Below are 20,347 nucleotides of genomic sequence, written 5' to 3'. Positions count from 1 at the left end.
TGCATGTCTCCACCCATTGAATTCTTAGACAACTTTCATGAAATTGATACTACTGTTATCCCTTCAGATGAGGCAATTGAGGCACAGCAAGGCTACGTACTTGTTCAAGGCCACACATCTAGTTAGTGGCAGAGCCAAATTAAGAAAGTCCAGTTTCAGGGCGTGTGCTCTTATCCACAATACACAAACTCATGCTGCAGTTATGGAAAGAGAAAAGAGGGCACAACCATGAGTGATGGAATGGGTAGGACTTGGTATTCGATGCGAAAGGAAGGGATCAGCGATGACCCCAGAATTTCTAGCCTGAGTACTGGAAGTTTGCGATGTCATTAGTTGAAGAACAAAGTTTTAGAAGTTGAGGAATAGGTTGAGCTGATGAGTTCCACAGGTTTGAAGCCAACAAACTCTTCATTTGGGCATATTTAGCATAAGTTTGGAAATCAGGATATGTAGTTCAAAGCTTAATGATAGAATTCTGATCTTGAAATCATGGAAGCTGATGACATAGCTCAAAAGAGTAGAAGTAAACCTAGATGCTTAACGGGGCAAAAGAGGTAACTAAATATGCAAATTAGATGGCACTGAGTGTGGTAGGGCCTGTGGCTGACCTCAGAGTGGATGTATATCCTGCCTAAATATTCCGTTTCATTTATTTTATTTTATTTTCTAGAGTCTTACTCTGTCACCCAGGCTGGAGTTCAGTGGTGCAATCATAGCTCACTATAGCCTTGAACTCCTAGGCTCAGGCAATCCTGCTGCTTCAGCCTCCTGAGTAGCTGGGACTACAGGCTTGTGCCCCAAAGCCTGGCTTGTTTTCTGTTTTGTTTTTGTTTACTTTTTTTTTCTTTTTTTCTTTTTTAGTAGAGAAAATGTCTCCCTGTGTTGCTCACGCTGGTCTTGATCTCCTGGAGTCAAGCGATCCTCCCACCTCAGCCTCCCAAGGTGTTGGGATTACAGACATAAGCCACTGTTCCTGGCCCCATTTTTTAATGTATCTGTTTGGCCAGAGGGTGGGATGGAAGAAACTGGGAATAGAACCCTGGTCCACATTTTATATGGAAGCTGTGGACAGAGGAAGATGAGGCAGTGAAGAAAACTGAGGCTGGGCCAGAGTAATAAGAGAACTGGGAGTCATCCTCTCCAGAAACAGCCTAAAGAAGGAAGGTGGATGAAAATACAGGCTGACACTGAAGTATGGGTAGGGTGAGGGCTGGGACAGGCTCTCATATATTTGCCAGTCAGCAGGTGATCCCTGAGAGATCTACTTCTTTGGAATGAAGAAGGTTAGGGAGGGAATAGAGGTAAGAAAATTAAGTCAGAAAGTGCTAAACCTATTTTAGGAAGTTTGCGGTAGAGAAAAGAGAATCAGATGGTAACTGTTGTGGGACAGCAGAGTTGGAGTAAGGTTCTTATTTGAAGACAGGGAAGTCATGAGGGCTGAATAAAAGGAACCATAAGGGACACAAGAAGCTAAGAGGTGATTGATAATGTACAGTCTAATAGGAGATTGGAGGAATGGGCTCAAAATCACAGACAGGAAGGGATTACATTTTGTTCCTACAACAATGTCGGGAAATGAAGGGAGAAAATGGAAACAGACAGGGGGAAAATGTGAGTCTCAGGATAAGAAAGTTGAGGTTGAATTTATGTAGATGTCCTTGGTCTTCCTTGTTAAGGAAGACAGAAGGTCATCGGCTGACCGCCTGGGGAAGGGCCTGAGAAAGTGGGCACCTGCAGCACAGTCCCATGAAGAGTGGAAGAGTGAATCTGGAACAAATCCAAGGTGGGCTCCAGGCCTGGCACACCTTGCAGAGGTTAGATCAGCTGGCTTTCTAGTGGAGCAAGCTCATAAAGTCACATGTTTCCACCACACCCACAGTCCTTGGGCACAGATGCAAAGAAGGCCGATGCCTGAGTTTAACCAATCTTAGGAGCAGGTAACCTGGCTGGAGTGGACTTCTGGGGACCAGCGCATGCAGGTGCTGCTTTGGAGGGATAGGGGTTGGAGATGATACACTCTCGGGCCACCCTGACTGGGAAAGAAACCCAGACAGACTGGGCTGGTTTGAATCTGCTGGTCTAGACATCTAATCAGGAGAATCCCTCATCCATTCATCAAAAATGTCCCTGTAACTTATGTTTAAAGGTCACTTTAAATATCCAGCAAATAATTTGATTCTAAAGATTTAGTGAAGGCAAGTCCACAGGTGATATCTTAATTGGAAAGGTAAAAGATTCTTTAAACTTATCAATGACCACTTGTGGTGTTGATTTCTGTTTGCTTTCAGAAGTGGCCAAAGACATTTTACAGATATCCACAGTGTCTCTTTCAGAAACAGACATAGTGGAAGTGATGGTGCTTTCCTCGCTTCCGGAAGCAGGGAGAAGCAGGTTGGAGATGTTCACACTGCCTACATTACTGCCACAAGGTAAAGAAAACACAAGCAACCAATTCTGCTCCTCAGCCCAGATACATCATTGTTATTGTTTTTTGGGTTTGTTTTATTTTTCTCTTGGCATGTGAAGAGGTAAAATGGCTACCTTTTGTCTGCCTTTACAGAGTAAAACCAACATGCTAAACAGTTTGAAGTGTGGACTTTTCCTTTGGGCTTCCTGACTCATGAGTCTGCTTTATTACCATAGGAAAAGAGATAGGATGAATGGACACATCAAATTGATTTGTTATTTTTGTGATGTCTCTTGTTTTGTAGCTTTGAATAGACATGGTTAAATTCAGATAGATTACAGTGTAGTTCCCTTCACTGACAAAATTATAAAGTTTTCTGGATAAAAAGGTATGAGAAAATAGATACTCTTTCCTTGTTTTAATGACAAATATATCTGGTTGGCAGTTTTGCAAATATATAATTATAGAGCAGAAGAGAGCTGACAACCTCAAAGTACTTTTATGTTTTTATAAGAGTCTCTGTACCACCATGGGTTTCTTTTAATATGTCTCTAAGTTAATTGATTAAAATTTCATCAAGGCATTACAGAAATATTTTACCCACTATCAGTCATTTAATACTCAAAGTATTTCTAGGGAGACAAGTGTTTTTAAATCATTTTTGTCACCTACTAGCTTCCGCAATATTAATTGAGCATTTAAATTTTATTCTGCTTTTCATAATTGTTCATAATTTTAAAAAACCAAAACTAATATATGGTGCAAGTGATTTCTCTTCTTTTTCCAAATCTAATAGTTTCCACAATTTTTGCTGATGAAAGAGGAAGGCTGAAAGATGAAATCATTCATAAGTACCTGTATGAGTTGGAGCACACTCTGTCCTCTGCAGTCTTGGACTTTCAAAGTAAACAAATATATGGCTTCTGTAGTCAAGTGCCATACATCTGTAGCTACCTTCTTCCTAAAGAAGTATGTCAACACTTAAGTGTGCTCTCATTTGTCTTAGCAATCAAGATTGACACATTGTACTGATTAGATGTGATCCTCTTGACCACGTTAACAGAATAGTTCAATTAACAAATGCCTTCATTATATTAATATAATTCCCTTGAGCTAGGTATATAGTGTTATTTGTTAATCCATCATACAATATATTTGAGCAACCTGATACTTGTGCCACATACATCATCTTTGTCAGATAAACATGCAGATGATACAATATTAGTTTAATGCCTTAAAAAACAACCTAGCATTAGGAAATCTATTCTACATAAGCCAAGGGCTACAAGGTAGATGATTTGATTTGCAGTGGAACTTTGTATCTAAGCCATAACCAAAATTGCAAAAAATAATTAAACTGCGTTTCTGGCATTTTTTTCATTACACTGTCTTCAGACATCTCATGCATTGTGTCACCTCCTGCTGCACATAATGGCCCAGTACCCTCCTGCTTTCTGCCCGTTGACCTGTCAGTTTCCCTTGATGTCTGTCTACCCACTTTGATAAGGTCTACCTTCCTTCCTCTAAATTCTTCAGTCAAAGCTCTTCTTTGCCAGAGTAGCCAGGATTAGACATAGAAATTCAGAGAAGGAAGAAATGATTAGTGACAAGAGAGATTCAAGAAAAGTTTCATGAAGGAAGTAATATTTGATCTGGACTTTGAAAAATAAGTCAGATTTAAACATGGAGAGATATTGCATACAATTTTGGTGGGCAGCGCTCATATAGGGAGGCAGGGCAGGACTGGTGGGGATGGAGCAGAGAAGGGCATTCTAGACAAAAGGAAGGACATGTGCAGAGGCTTGGAGGTGGGAATGCATGAAACATATGGGGAATATTGACTTAAGCATGAAGATATATGAAATGATTAGTAAAAGTAAAGATTATCAGTGTAGGCTAGGATTTTTAATGGCAAGTAAACAAATAAAGAAGACTTGACTTAGTTGGCAGAAACAAACTTTTATTTGCAAAAATGGGAAACATGATGCAAACGCAGGTGCCCACTTTATCGCATATCAGTTTATTTACAATGACAATGTACAACAGGCATGTACATCTGCAAACCCAAAGGTGCTGCTTACCTGATCTTTTCTATAATGTGGTTATTTTCTTTGATTGGCAGGAACATATGGGTATCTACATTCTTAAACCATACAAAAAAGTACAAAGCAGACAGTATGGACCTGGAATGCTCTATCTGTCTTCACATGGATTGTGGCTCATAACAATAGCTAAATGTGGAATTCTGTGTATCCGAGACGTTTATACTTTGGTAAGCTGTTTTCTTAAAAAAATATTATGGGTGTATATATTAATCTCATATAGAGAAACATTTTATATGTATATAAAAATTTGCTTATATATGCATAAAAGCTCTGAAAAGATATTGAAGGTACTAATTACCTTGCTTGCCATTGGAAGTATTAGGTCATGGGAACAAGAAGATTTCACAGAATACTCCTTCATAATTTTTGAATTTTGAACCATTTGAACGTACTGCCTATTTAAAAAACTAAATGAGAAAAGGCATCATGGTTGAGAACCAGTATGACTCAGAAATCTCAGGTTTTAAATTGTTGCCCTATATACCAAATTGGTGAGGCATTTTGTTTGAGTTCCAATCAAACTGGCTTAGTTAGCATCCTTCAGAGCATGTTATCTTCCATTCTTCACAATGCTTGTCACCCTCGCTCATTACACTCAGCTACTTCACACATAAATAGAACCTGCCTGACTCTTGAAGCCATCGGAACTCACCATCTCTGCTTGCTGAAGGCCCCTTCCCTAGCTTTATAGACTTCTGCAATTCATTCACTTCTCTGTGTCTGATTTCCTATTATAAATTGGTGATAATAATCCCAGTCCTTCCATATTACACAAAGGTAGTGGAAGAACAAATTAGTATTGGTGAATGTGGTTTGGACTGGGGATTTTAAATGCTATGTATTGCCAATTGGCTACTTCCATACCAATTAAAATGCTGTTAGCAAATAGAAAATGATTTCTCCACAAAAAAGGGGCATATAACCCCATTAGAAAAGCCATGTGGTAGAATTGCGTTTGTAATTTTTCTGCTTTATTTCTTAACTATTTAGGAAACGTTTGCTCGGTGTCGGAGTCATTCTCACCAGGGTCATGGGATTCAGTCAATGAGAATTTCAATGGATGGACAAAACATTCTGGTGAATGGGAGAGATGATGGCACCCTTGTCTACCTAAAATGGAAGTATGTACAGTATTCAGTAAGTAACCCCATGTAGTATAGTGTTTTAAAATAGAGATTTTATTTTTATTTAAGTACAGCAAGGCCAACATGCTGGGAGACAACTGCCAGTGCAAATAAAGTTTGTTATACTCACAGATCCCAAGAGAAGAGTACACTGCATGCTCGGGGACCACATGGGGCAGACCTGGGGTGGGTCAGGAGGCTGAGAGAGGGAGGAAAACGTAGATGAGATCTTCTCGTATGGTTTTCACAGGGAGGATTGGGCAGGTTTAGGATTGGCTAGTTTGACTAGTATCAGTGGGTTCTGAGGCATAGGGGCTGGCTGTAGTCGTCTCATACTTGGCCCTGGGGTGATTAGGGTGGGGAAATGGTGGCCCTGATTGTGAAAGCCCACTAGAGGAAGTGGTTGGGGATATGGTCTCTGGATTGATCGGTTTGCATTTGAAAAGCGTGCTCCAGAGCAAATTGTTTACTATCTTTAGAGACTGGCTAGCCTCCAGAAGTCAGCAAGGCCCCAGATACCAGAGCACCGAAATACAAAAAATAAAAATAAAAAGACAGGGTTAATATATATCTGAGAGTGATCAGTCCTATCTCTCATAACATAAGAAATGTGGACAATTCTGACCCTCAGATAACTTTAAAAACTCCTGTTTATCCCCTACACGTGTATATGTATACATATACTTTCCTAATTAGATTTTGCTTAGATTATATCAAAGACAGTTTCAGTCCCCAAACAAGGAGGGGATCAGTTTTAGGGAGGAACTATTACCATCCTTGCTTCCAAGTTAAACTATAAACTAAATTCCTCCCATGGTTAGGAGGAATGAACAAGAACATCCAGCCTGTGAGACTAGAAACAAGATGGAGTCAGCCATGCTAGACTTCTTTCACTGCCGTGATCTTTGCAAAGGTGGTTTCAATCATGCACTTCATTTTGGAAAAAATAATATTTCATGATACCTCTTGTGATCAAAGCAGTAATGAAATATGGGCCTTCTCTGCAACATTGTGAAAATGTTCAATGTTGTGGAGATTTTGTATCAAAACAATTTTGCTAGCCATTTATCACAAAGACTCATTTGAGGATTGCATCATCATGCCCATTTTATACATGGGATTCTGAATAGAATATTAACTTTTATCTCACTATATAAGTCCTAACATATTCTTTATAACCAGCAAACAAATACTATCTCAGGCAACAACAAACAAGTGCTGGAGCCTTATTTATGCAGCTCAAAAAGAAGGACATTTTGATCCATTGGTAAACACCCAAACTTCTGACTCAAAACAAAGCTGGGTTTGAAACCATGGTCTAGGACTAATGACTTGGTGACGCTGGCATATGACAACCGCTCTAAATCATCTATATCAATGTTACCCAAGGTAGGGGATCTGTAGCATCTGTGAGCTTGTTAGAAATGCATATTCTTGGATCCCATCTGGACTTTCTGAGTCAGAATGTCTGCAGGTGGGGCCCAGGAATCTGTTTTTAAACCCTCTCAGTTATGCTGATGCGTCCAAAGTTTGCAGTGCCCTGGTGAATTAAGTGGAGGTAATAATACCACTCTCAATGCAGCGTGGGGTGATGAGGGCCACATGTGATTATGTGTGTGAAGCCGCACACTGCCTGGTGTATTCTGAGAGCTCAGCCAGTGCACTGGCTCTTCTGTGCAATGGCCAGGGCAGGTACAGAGGGCATGTTAAGTAAGGGTATGAGGACAGTGTGAGGAGAGGGCACCCTAGAAAGGTCAAGAAGCTTGTCATGGCCTGGAGCCCATGAAAGGTTCTCCTGTAAGAAGCAGAGTCCTTTAGCCATGCATGGTGGTGTACCCCTGTGGTCCCAGCTACTCTGGAGGCTGAGGTGGGAGGATCATTTGAGCCCAGGAGTTCGTGGTTGCAGTAAGCTGTGATTACATCAACGTACTCCAGCCTAGGTGACAGAACAAGACCCTTTCTCTTTAAAAAAATAAAAATTTTTAAAAAAGAAATTCTAAAAAAGAAGTAGGCACTGAAGAAGAAGTTTCCACAAGGCACTGTGAAGAATTGTCCACATATTTCCTTGGTTACTTATCTATAAACTGAAATAGTTAGTTACCTGAAAATAATACAGCTAAATGTGATTTTTTTAAATTATGATTTTTGCAGCCTCTGTGTTTTCTTTTTTATTAATATAGGCGGTTTGGAGGACTTCTAGCCAGTGAAATTCTGGACTATTACCAAAAACTATTAATTTCCCTGAGCAGCACCATGGGCGAGGAGAATGATTATTTAAGCACAACACCAAAAGTTTGCATAGATTTGGGATCCGATTCTGAACACACAGTTGAGTTCCTATATGACTAGCTTGCTTGCTTACATTTCTTTGTTTGTAAATCAGAGGTTTTCAGCTTGTGGTTTCTTTAAGCAGATATTTAGTAATATTTCTCTTTTTCCAGGTATCCCATGATTTTAAAAAAGAGAATAAGCTATGTCTGAGAGAAAATATTTAGCCTTTCTCAAAGCAATTGCACATGGTACATTTCAGATCTCATTTAAACCATAGTACAAAATCCAGGCTTGCTTGGAAAAAAAATTTTCTACCCACACTCGTGCTTGGTCAAAATGGTCTCTCTATACTTTCGTATTACAGATGTTGTTTAGAAAGTGTCTAGCTAAAGAACAGCATTCACTCATTCAATTAACAAATATTTATAGAGTGCCTACAGAGTGCTAGGCTGTGGAGGATATAGCTGTGAACAAGATAGAAAAATTTCTGCTTCCGTGGAGTTTACATACTAATTGGGCGTTGGGGATGGGCAGGGAGAGACAGATAAACAAGCAAATGCAGAGGAAACAATGAGATAGTAACAAGTTCTACTCAGTCAATAAAAATAGGTTGATGTGATAGTATTGGACTGGATAGCCTCTCCAAGAAGACATTTAAGCTGAGATCTGAATTAAAAGAGAACACCACCATGCAAAGACAATGGGAGGGTAGCAAGAGTATTCAGGGCAAAGGGGGAAAGAAAGAGCTTGGCGTGTGGTATGTTAGGACCTAAAAAAGACCTGTGCTGTTGAAGTGAGCAAGGGAGAAAGTGGTGGGAGGTGAGGTCTTCAAAGCAGGAGGAGACCAGGTAATGAAGGGCTTTGTAAACTAGGTAAAGAGCTTGAATTTTATTTTACATGTAATGAGAACTGAGTCAGGTGTTCTGAACAGAGGATTAACAAGGTATAATTGACATTATTGAAATGATTATTTGATGCTGTGAGGAGAATGTTTCCTGTAGGGGATGAGAAGGATAAGAAGCAGGGACATTGTTCAGGAGGCTAAGGCAGAGATTCAGGTAGCAATGATGGAGGTGGAGGAGTCTTGTGCCTAGGAGAGAAGTGGTGGATTCCAGGTGGGTTTCAGAGGTAGGGCTGATAGAACTCACTGATGAATTGGACATAGAGAGAGAGGAAAAGAAAGGGCCCAAGAACTCCTAGATTGTTTTACTTGAACATTTATGTAGAAGATGGTGTCATTCATGGAGATAGGGTAGACTGTGGGGGAAGGGGGCAGCTATGAAGGGAATTCAAAATCAGTTTTACCCATGCTAAGCTCAAGAAGCCTGTTAGACACCCAAGTGGAGATGCCAGTTCAGCTGTTGGATAGATGAACCTTGGGTTCTGGGGAGAGGTCGGGACTGGATATGTTGATTTGAGTCAAGGACATGCTGATGGGATTTAAAGCCATGACACTAGGCAAGGACATCATGGAAGCATGAATGGCAAGAAGCAGAAGAGGACCAGGACAGAGCAACTTCTGGTGAGCCAGGAGAAGAGTTCAGGGATGCAGAGGACCCTGAGGAGGGTTAGCCAGTGAGGTTACGGGAGAGCCAGGAGAGCGTGGCTTCCCAAACTCTTTCAAGACATTTTGCTGCAAAGGGGAGCACAGAAATAGGGTGGTGGGCTGGCGGGGGCAGTGGTTGGCACACACCTGTAATCCCAGCACTTTGGGAGGCTGAGGTGGGCGTATCATGAGGTCAGGAGATCAAGACCATCCTGGCTAACATGGTGAAACCCTGTCTCTACTAAAAATACAAAAGGTTAGCCAATTGCGGTGGCACATGCCTGTAGTCCCAGCTACTCAGGAGGCTGAGGCAGGAGAATGGTGTGAACCCAGGAGGCAGAGCTTGCAGTGAGCCAAGATCATACCACTGCACTCCAGCCTGGGCGACAGAGTGAGACTCCGTCTCAAAAAAAAAAAAAAAAAAATAGAAATAGGGTGGTGGCTGAAGAAGAATCTTATGGTCAAGTGAGAGTAATTTTCCTAAGACAGGAGATAGTAGAGCATGTTTGGATACTGTTGGTGAAGATCCTGTAAAAGGGAGACATTGATGATACAGAAGGAGATGGCATTGAAAAAAAGATTTTAAGCACTAAGACTTCAAAAAGAAGAAAAAAGATCCTAAGCACAGATGGTGGCATAGGCCTTGATGGGCAGAAACATGTGGGTCACAGTAACAAAGAAGGCAAAGAGTAGTGGCAGTGTGACTGGTCTGATCACCTCTGCTTCCTCGGTGGAAGCTGTGGCTAATATAACGGCAGACTGATAGGACTTACATGAATAAAATGTTACATCTTGGGGACAAAATGTTTGAGATTATTTTCAAAAATGCAACAAATGCAAAGGAATTCAAAGCAGTTACATATGGTAGGGTGGGAGGGGAAAAACGTGATGAATTTTAACTTTAAGACATGTCTGTCTTTTTCTAACGTGTATCAGAAACAGAAGGCAAGCATTGACTCATCGCAGGATGAATTAGTTCCAACTGATGTTAAGAAGGAAATTCCTTGGATACAACAAAAAAGCCAAGAGGTATTTGTGAAACATGGTGTAGGTTTGAAATAGTGCTCTGTAGATGCACCAAATAGATCAGTTTCCTATGGAAACGTACTGGAAAGTTAGAAGATGGAATGAGACACCACTCGGCAGAGCACTACAACATACAGGTGTAACTTTTCTGAAAGCAAATAAATACCCTAAACACAGCCCAATCATTTAGATCAAGTTATATGAGCTTTAAGAACTGTACGTAGGCTGACATGCAACCCAACAATGGTGTCCAGGTAAACTACAGCAAAGCATGAACTGCAGTACTCCACTGTGGAGTGAGTTTTAGGGGATGCTACCTCTGTCCTGTGGACCAGGAACAGGGGAAGGGATGCTGTGGCTGCAGCTGTTCAGAAAGGTGACCGACTGATTACAGCTCGTGCCTGGATTTAGCCTATTGATCTAGTCTCAAGTTCCCAATAAAAGTGCATACTGGTTTTCCTTAATCAACTGTTCACTAATTTTTCACTACTTATTTTCTTTCCATTGGCCATATAATTGACATGTGTTTCATGTAGCTTTAATGTCACTTACATAGTAGCAGTTAGATTTAAGCAAGGTATTGCAGTGGTATTACTTCATGTACACTTTATATTACTCTTTACACATTTTAGTTTCTGTTTCTAGAGAATTGCTATCTATGTATCTCTTTATATATCTCTCTGTCTCTCTCTCTCTCTCTGATTTCTCTTGCTTTGTTAAGTGATACACTTGTTCTGTTTCAGGCCATCAAAAAGGAGGTTAATCTGTTTTCCAAGAAAAGGAAAGAGATAAAAGAAGGAATCAAATCACTTTCCAAAACTGTAAGTGTTGTAATTTCATATTCTAATACATTTGGCTCTTATTCTAAAATTACTTTTTGAACTTAATTTTGTTCTACCCTGAGGAACTATACCTCCCTTTCTCTGCTTGTAAGCTCAGTTTTCTGAAGTTCTTTAATAAGATAAAAGTTTCACCAATTCCCACTTCATATCAACAGTGGTTTTCCCCATCTTCCCCCAAATTACCATCTTAATTGTTTTTATAATACTGATTTTTACCAAAGTTATGCATTTATATTTTTACAGATTAAATAATACTGAGTTGTGTAGTTAAAAATAATATTTTTTTAAGCAGCCACTGCCCTACTTCTCTTGACTGATACTTGTACTCCTGAGGTAACTGTTTTCTCTTCTTTCCACTTTTTCATTTGGTCTGTTTACTTCTGTCTAAATAGTCTTCTTACTACTGTTGTTATTTCTTGATATTTCTGTTTTGATGCTAACTATGGGCTTCCTGGTATGGAACATGAGTAGTTATGCTTGTTACTGCTCCCCATCCCCACTATAGCACACATATAAATCCATGCTTGGAATACATACTATGATAGTTATTTGAATATTCTTCAAAGCTGAGCCACACGGTGTATTATTATTACATTTCTGCTTTTACAACTTGATTTTTCTTAGAATTAATAGTTAACCTTTGTTTTGGATAAGCCTTTCTATGACCTATTCAAACTCAAAATGCTAACAAATTCTTCTCAATACAATCAAATACCTGAAGTGATCAATCTGTCAGTGCATTTTTTGGGCAACCTCCCTTCTAGAGCTTTCCATCCTCCAGCTCCAGTCAAAGCACCTTGCTCTTGCTCTGTAGACCAGGTGTATGGCTGCTGTCCTAGAGACCTGCCTCTTAAGTTGGAGCTCTTATTTCCTGAATCCCACTTGATTTTCTTTGTATTCTTGGTGTGTGTCCTTCAGTAGCTTCCTACACAGGACTGCTGTGTTGCGCCATGCTTGGGAACATCCTTTATAACATAGCTGTGCTTCTGGGGTACCATCCAAGTGGTACCACTGTGAATGGTGCCCTGCTGCTAGACCTGCCAGATGCTTTGGCTCTGTTCTTGAGAAAGGGTACATGGGAGGTACATTTTGTGAGATGTGGTTTTTCTTAAAATGTAATTATCCTACACTCATATCCATTTGATGGTTTGCCTTCAGAATGTTGAAGGCTTGCTCCATTGTCTCCTGACTTCCAGTGTTTCCTTCAGAGACTCCAGTGCCTGACTCCCAATTCTTTGTAGGTAACCAGATTTTTATCTTTGGAGACTTATAGGATCTTGTCTTTATCCACAGTGTTTGGAAATGTACAGGTATGCACCTTGATATGTTCAATGGGTATTCTTGGTTTGCTGGTGCAAACCAAGACTCTCTTCCCTTTTCCACTCTTCTTTGAGCCCCAAGAGGCTGGCCTTTATGGATAATAGCAATGCACTGTCTTGCCTTCTGACTTTCTCTTGGGTTTAGGCAATAAGTGGCATCAGCAGGAGAACCCCATTGTTGTAGGGCTCAGATCATGGATTGCAGGGCAGGAGACTAAGACCAGGGTCCTCATTCTCCCAGTTTCCTCCCTGTAGGGTTATGAGTTGGCAATGACCGCCATCTCTCTCCTACATTTATGGGTCTCTCCAGGTTCGTTAACCACTCCCAGCTCTTGCCCTTCAGACCTAGGAGCGGAGATGGCTTCCCGCAGTTGGAAGCCTAATGCTTTATCATGTCTTGCTGGCTCTCCTTACTCTGCCAAATCTTTTTTTTTTAAGTTTCTCTCTTCAGTTTTCCCATTTGAATGTGTTACCTTTTCCTACCAGGACCCTAGGTGTGTTTTCTTCTTTCATGTACTAGACTTTGATGGGCATTTTAATAGGAACCCTTTGTCTCTCAGTTTTAGAAAAAGTTCTTAAATCATTTCCTTGGCCCTTTGTTTTTATTTTCCTAATTACTAATAAGACTGAGCACCTTTTCATAACTCTAAACAGTATTTGTATTTCTTCTCCTGTGAATTTCCTGTTTATATTCTTTGCCTATTTCCTTATTGGATAATTGGTCATTTTCTTGTTGATTATAGGAGTTCTTTATTTTTATTTTTTATTCATATGTATTTATGATAATTAGAGTTAGCTAGCCTATGGTAACACATAAACTCAAAAAAACATAGTGGCACAGTGATGAGAAGTTTATTTCATTCCCATGTAACCATCCTGGGTAGGTATTCAGCTCAGCAGCTGTTCTGTTCCATGCAGTCATTCAGAGACCCTGCTATCTTCAACTCAGGGCTTCAAAGATTGCCTTGTTTGATCTCATCTGAGTCAGTTGGAAAGGTAAAGAGCATGAAAGTGTGAATGGGACATATCTAAAGGTAGCCCTTATTATTAGGTGGAACTTCATGCAATTGCTGTTTTATGTGGCTCAACCTACAAATATTTTCTAGAAAAATATATGGCTCATCCTACTACAAATACTTTCTGTCTTTTAACTTTTTTTTTTTTTTTTTTTTTTTTTTTTTTTTGAGACGGAGTCTGGCTCTGTCCTGTCTTTTAACTTTTATGAAGTGCCAAATTTTAAATAATTTTATTATAAAGCAGAATTTTAAAATTATGGCATGATCCAAGTTATTGATCGTTTTCTTTATAACTTTTGGGTTTTACATCTGATTTTAAATGACCTTTCAAAGTCACACATATTTTCTTCTAATACTCTTTGATTTCACCTATAATTTATTTTTGTGAATGGTATGTCATATGGTTCTAATTTTATTTTTTTCAAACAAATAGCCCATTTCCCAAGTCTGTTTTATTTAATATACTATCCTTTCTCTGCTGATTTGCAGTGTCTCCTCTATCAATCCCTGGACATAGGATTGTTTCTGGACTCTGTTCTAAGATTGAATATTGATCTTTTCTTGAGCCAATACCAAGCTATTTTAATTACTATAGCTTTATAATAGTTCTTGTATCTTGAGAATAATTCTCCTTTTGCCCTTCTTTTTTTAAAAAAAAGGCCTTTTTATGTATACTTACTTTTCCATTGGAATTTTAAAATCAGCTTGTCAAACTCCATGAAAAACTCTGATTTGATTTTGATTGCAAGTATATTGCTTATAGTTTGATTTGGAGAAGAATTTATCTGCCAGCTCTGAACTTTAGTGTATATATATCAATATATATGATAAAACTTTACTGAAGAATATTTTTTAAATTGAATTAAGATATATACAGACAGTCCCCACCTCAGAGTGGTTCAACTTATAATTTTTCGACCTTATGATGGTGCAAAAGCAATGCACATTCAGTAGAAACTGTGATTTAAATTTTGAATTTGGTCTTTTCCCAGAGTAGCAATATGTGGTACCATGCTTTCTCACAATGTTGGGCAGTGGCAGTAAGCCACAGCTCCTAGTCAGCCATGCAATCATGAAGGTAAACAATGAATACTCTGAAGTGTACTGTGTTGCCAGCATTTTTTGGATATCGTGTTTTATGTTTTCGCAGCCCATCATGTCTACAAATGCCCCTTTTGACATGATATTTTCATCTTACAATGGGTTTGTTGGGCCATAACCCCATCATAAGTTGAGGAGCATCTGTATATTTATATATTTACATCTTTCATTTATTTATTTAGAGATAAGATCTTGCTTAGTAACCTAGGCTAGAGTGCAGTGGCACAAGTGTAGCTCACTGCAGCCTTGAACTCCTGGAGTCAAGTAACCCTCTCACCTCAGCCTTCCAAGTAAGCTAGGCCTGTAGACATGCACCACCATGCCCAACTGATTTTTGTAGTTTTTTGAAGAGACAGGGTCTCCCTATGATGCCCAGGCTGGTCTTGAATTCCTAGCCTTCTTCCTTGGCCTCCCAAAGTGCTGGGATTACAGGCATGAGCCACTGCACTAGGCCTATGTATTTATTTCTTTTAAAATATATAACTTTGAAAGTTATATTTTAAATAAATGTATAATATTTACATATGTGTATATTATATATTTATTTCTTTATTCAATTTTAAAAAGATAATCTCCAGTGAAAGTTTATAGTTTCTCCGAAAGTGACTTTGTATAAATTTCTTATTAGGTTTATTTTAGGTATCTTATAGTTTATACCATTTTTGTGAATGGAATATTTTTCTATTACATCGGTGATACGGTTTGGCTGTGTCCCCACCCAAATCTCATCTTGAATTGTAGCTCCCATAATTCCCATGTGTTGTGGGAGGGACCTAGTGGGAGATAATTGAATCATGGGAGCGGGTCTTTCTCATGCTATTCTTGCGATAGTGAATAAGTCTCAGGAAATCGGATGGTTTTAAAAAGGGGAGTTTCCCTACACAAGCTCTCTTCTCTTGTCTGCTGCCATGTGAGACATGCCTTTCCTTTCACCTTCTGCCATGATTGTGAGGCTTCCCCAGCCATGTGGAACTGTAAGCCCATTAAACCTCTTTCTTTTGTAAATTGCCTAGTCTCAGGTATGTCTTTATCAGCTGCATGAAAACAGACTAATACAATTGGTATATGTTATATATTGGTATATATTATTGGTATATGTGAATATTATTGATTTTTTTCTGACCACCTTGTTGAATTCTTTTTAGTTCTACTATTTTGTCACTTGATTGTCTTAGATTATCTAGGTAGACTATCATATCTTTGGAAAATAACATATTTATCTCTTATCAATCGTTATCCTTCATTTATTTTTCTTGTCTTGTGATTCTTTTTATGAAATACAATATTTTGCACCCCTAGTTGCTGTAAAATTATAACTTTCTTGCTTAATTAACTCTTTTCCTTTGGGCAACAAGTCTTCTATTTGTTGAATTTATTGTTTCTCTCCAGTGGTCTTGTTGTTCCCCAAATATTTAGTGATTTATTGTTATTATTTCATGCTTGTCTTTATAATTGAAACTCCCTGTTATAATTCCATGATACCAGCTCAGTCTGCTTTGGAAGAAGTGTAGGAGATCTGACTTTAGCAGGTATTCTGTCTGCTCTCAGTGAAAAGAGAAGGGGTGGGTGGTGTTGGGAAGTGTCTTGGCAGCCCATTGTGTGGTGGGGGAGTTCTCTATTCTTTCTAGCCACTAACAGATTCCTTGGGCCTTGCCTTGTTTCTCCCATCCAAATATTCATTCCAATTTCTTCTACCTGGAGACAAACACTCCAGCTACTACTGCTGGACCCTAGGGAACTTCACCAGGTTGGGGTACAGGCAGGTTCTACTGTCTGTTTCTGATGCAGCAGCCCCTACTAATCAACCTGCCAGCAGGTAAACCCTTGTTCCTGTATCTGGTGTAGCTTCCACCTGTTGTTGAGTGCTGTGCTGAGGGCATTCTGGGCTATGATGCATCCTGCTGATCCATCTGATTTCCATCTTTCAGTTGTTATAGTTTTCATGCTCCTGAAGGATTCTATTTCTTTTTTCCTCTTCATTGTAGTAATGGATTTATCTATGCTATACTTCTTTTCTCTTAACTTTTTTATATTTTGGGGCAAAAAAGAAAAATCGTTGAACTCATTCTCAGTCTATCATTTTGAAACTGAAGTCCCACTTTTTCTATCATGTTGTCTGCCTCGTTTTTGTTTATTTGTAAGTGCTTTTTATATATTAAAGACATGAATATTTTGTCATATGTGTTGCAGTGTGTATCCTTTGCCCCTGAATTTTTTGAAGTTATAAACTTTTAAAGATAATTTTTATTGTATAGAAGTTCAAATTTGTACAAAATTGAAGAGAATAATATAATACATCCAGTGGCCAATATCATTTCACCAATGCTTCCATCCATTACCCCTTCCCTGATTATTCTGAAGTAAATCCCAAACACCATATCATCTCTAATTATTTCGGTATGTATCTTTAAATGATAAAGACTCTTAAAACACATAACCACAATGCTGTTAGTATACCTCAAACTAGCAACAGTGCTTTAATATCATAGAATGAAATGATGAGCTTACATATTTTTGTAGTTCTTCTTATTAGATGAATGAGTTTTTAAGGATGAAACCTTAAAACTTACAATAACCACAATAAGCCCATAATCTAATTCTTTACTTAGTAGTACATTTAGATAAATAAAACATCTATTTTTTATTGATTGCTGCCTAAAAGAAACTAAGAAAATTATCTTATTACAGTTTAATTCTTTACTTGTCACCACCCTTTTTTATTTCAACATTCAGATTCTGAATATGATGGAAGAAAATGACAAACTAGAAAATATTGCAAAATTAGACCAACAGGAATTTGGTCTAGATCTTGAGGAACTAGAAAGGCTTCATGATGAAAGTCAGGAAGAAGTGGCAAAGGTATGAAAAAGTGTAATTTAAGCACCATAAAGTTATGATGAGGCCGGGCGCGGTGGCTCACGCCTGTAATCCCAGCACTTTGGGAGGCCGAGGCAGGTGGATCACAAGGTCAGGAGATCGAGACCATCCTGGCTAACACTGTGAAACCCCGTCTCTACTAAAAATGCAAAAAATTAGCCGGGCGAGGCGGCGGGCGCCTGTAGTCCCAGTTACTCGGGAGGCTGAGGCAGGAGAATGGCGTGAACCCGGGAGGCGGAGCTTGCAGTGAGCCGAGATCGCGCCACTGCACTCCAGCCTGGGCGACTAAGCGAGACTCTGTCTCAAAAAAAAAAAAAAAAAAAAAAAAAAAAAAAAAAAGTTATGATGAAAGAAGTAAAAAGATAATAGGAAAGGGAACTTCTTCATAATAATGTGAATATGACAAAACCTTTTCCAGTGTAATGTGAATAAAGCAAACGTAGTGCATGTAAGTGTAATGAATCAGAGGGTCACTGAATTTGGGGGTTTGGAGCAGGGGGAACATCTAGGCCAGCCAGACATCTGACATTTGCTTCCCCTCCATGACATTCCTGCCAGCCATATGTTTGAACATTTTTGGAAGTCTTCTTAGCCACCTCATGCCAACTTTGGACGCTTCTGGTTTAGTAAGCCCTTTCTTAATTAGAGTGGAACTCTTTCTTCCTGTACTCACTGATCCTTCTACTCTTTGAGCACTTCCTACTCTATGGCCCCTCTGAGAGTGGTAGAGGATTAGAAATTTCCATGTTCCCTGTGGATCTTCTCCTGTCTGGGCTAATTATCCCAGCTCCTATGACCATCATGTATTATAGTTTCAATATCCTCGTCATCATCTTGCCCTTTTCCTCCAGATTAATTATATTTGCATATTGTACCCACAGAAGAATTCAAATTATTTTCTGTCCAGTGTAGAGAAAAGCATAAACTGAAACTTCCATTCATACTATACTTCTATTAATTCAGCCTTTGTATTATTTTGTGGCAGTCACATCAAATTGTTTGCTCATATGGATTTTATTTTAAATAAAAGCCCTAAGTGTGTTTTACACAGGATATTCTGAAGCTTCCTCTTTCTCAACCTGCTAGTACAGGTTAATTTTTTGAATCTGCAAATATAAAAACACAGGAGAATGAAAGATAGCTGGATTCAAGGACAGTTAAGGTGGATTATAATAGATTAAACAACTACACCAAGAGGAGGTTGATTATTTGACTGATGCCTCTAGGAGGGAGGTTTCCACCATGTGCCCCAGGACTTGGTCCTGATAAACATTTATTAATGACTGAGGTGAAGATATAGAAATGAGGAGATTTGTCAAATTAGTGAATGACATGAGACTGAGAAGTTGAGGAAATGTAGTGGATAACAATTAGGACAAGAGTATCTCAACAGACTGATTTAGTACAATAAAATTTACCTGGGATAATCATTCCTTCGTTTATTCTGCAACATTTATTCATGTCCCAGGCACATTAATCTAGGTGCTGGGAATACAATAATGATGACAGACACATTTCATGGGGTAATGTACTGAAGAAGACCGGTCGTAAACAAATCTCTACATAGTATACGATGGAAACAAACTGGATGCTCTGATAGATGTGGGAGATCTACTTCTGTGGTCAAAGAAAGCCACTTCAAAGGGCTGACATTTCAGTTGAGAACTAAAGGAAGAGAGACATCTGGCTGTGCAAAGATCTGGGGGGGAGTGAATGTCAAGCACAGGGAGCAACAAGAGCAAAGGCCCACAGGCAGAAATGACTTGCAGTATTCCAGGAACAGCACGGCCAGAAAGGCTGAAGCATGGTGGATGGGAGAGAGCCTCATGGAATGAGGTAGGGGAGGTAGGCAGAGCCTAGCCCCTGAAGACGTTGTATATTGTGGTAAAGAATTTGGCTTTTTTATTGATTGTGCAACAGGAAGCTATGAAAAAAGTCCCATTTTCTTATCACAAGAGGTAGGCACCAATCTAGGAGCTTTTTGAATTTATTTATTTTGATTATCACAATTCAAAAAAGTAGGTGATAGTTTGCCCCACTTGAAAAAATTGAGGCTTAGATAGAGGCTTAGAGAGCTAGAGCCACTTGGCTAAGATCAGAGCCAGGAGGATCCTGGCTGTTCCTCCTAGGAGGCTCTTCCTCCTTGGCTCTGGCTTGGCTCAGGCTCAGAATGCCCCCTGCTATTCTGCACCAGGTTCTCCCAGCCAAGTCATCTTGACCACTCAGCAATGTGTGTGGGTTCGGTGCCTGCCCCCTCCCTCACTGTATATTTGCTTCTCTTTCCAAGCTGTATATGACTACTTGACACAGTGAACCTGCTCCCCTGGCCCACTGAACTATTTACCATTGCCAAACTCATCCTACCTCCCCCACTGCCACCCGGTGCCTCTGCCCCAGATGCCCCTACTTGCCACTTACCAAATTCATGCTCATCCCTCAAGAGTTCTCCTTGATCCTCTGAGGCAGGATTTGGTGCAGAGAAAGGCCCTCCACATGCTAGTTTCCCTCATATTGTTTATTATTTTTCTTGAGCTCTGTGCCTTTGAAGAGATATTAACACCAGATTAGGCACAATAGTGGTCCAGTAGAGAACAGTGTTAGCAAATGGCACCATAAACTCAGCTGTTTAGGAGCTTTCAGCATGTTTAGGATCAGAATACTAGTCCTTGGGAGGAGTTAGTGGCACCTGCCAGTCAAGGATGTGAATGAGAGA

General features: G+C 39.5%; 1 protein-coding gene across 24 annotated transcripts in view; it reads left to right on the top strand.

The window, feature by feature from the left end:
- Positions 1-20,347, top strand: part of CFAP43 (cilia and flagella associated protein 43) — a 108,589-nt gene that overhangs the window by 46,920 nt on the left and 41,322 nt on the right. For 14 of the 24 annotated variants that reach the window (XR_012418193.1, XR_006689523.2, XR_010578087.1 and 11 more), the window contains 8 exons: positions 2,289-2,429; positions 3,204-3,376; positions 4,530-4,679; positions 5,503-5,633; positions 7,817-7,964; positions 10,390-10,482; positions 11,223-11,300; positions 17,491-17,616. Coding sequence is in view for 21 of the 24 variants with exons in the window: in XM_074002654.1 (XP_073858755.1) it covers positions 2,289-2,429; positions 3,204-3,376; positions 4,530-4,679; positions 5,503-5,633; positions 7,817-7,964; positions 10,390-10,482; positions 11,223-11,300; positions 17,491-17,616 (1,040 nt within the window). In the remaining 3 variants the exon portion in view is untranslated. Of the gene's footprint in view, positions 1-2,288; positions 2,430-3,203; positions 3,377-4,529; positions 4,680-5,502; positions 5,650-7,816; positions 7,965-10,389; positions 10,483-11,222; positions 11,301-17,490; positions 17,617-20,347 lie in introns of those variants that run through there. The other 10 variants (XM_065521379.1, XM_074002661.1, XM_045361479.2 and 7 more) reach the window with 10 other exon arrangements.

This window comes from Macaca fascicularis, chromosome 9 (genome assembly GCF_037993035.2).
Source record: "Macaca fascicularis isolate 582-1 chromosome 9, T2T-MFA8v1.1".
NCBI classification, from domain to species: Eukaryota; Metazoa; Chordata; class Mammalia; order Primates; family Cercopithecidae; genus Macaca; species Macaca fascicularis.
The sequence above is the reverse complement of the archived record's forward strand: the minus strand, read 5'-3'. Positions and strand labels throughout refer to the sequence as shown.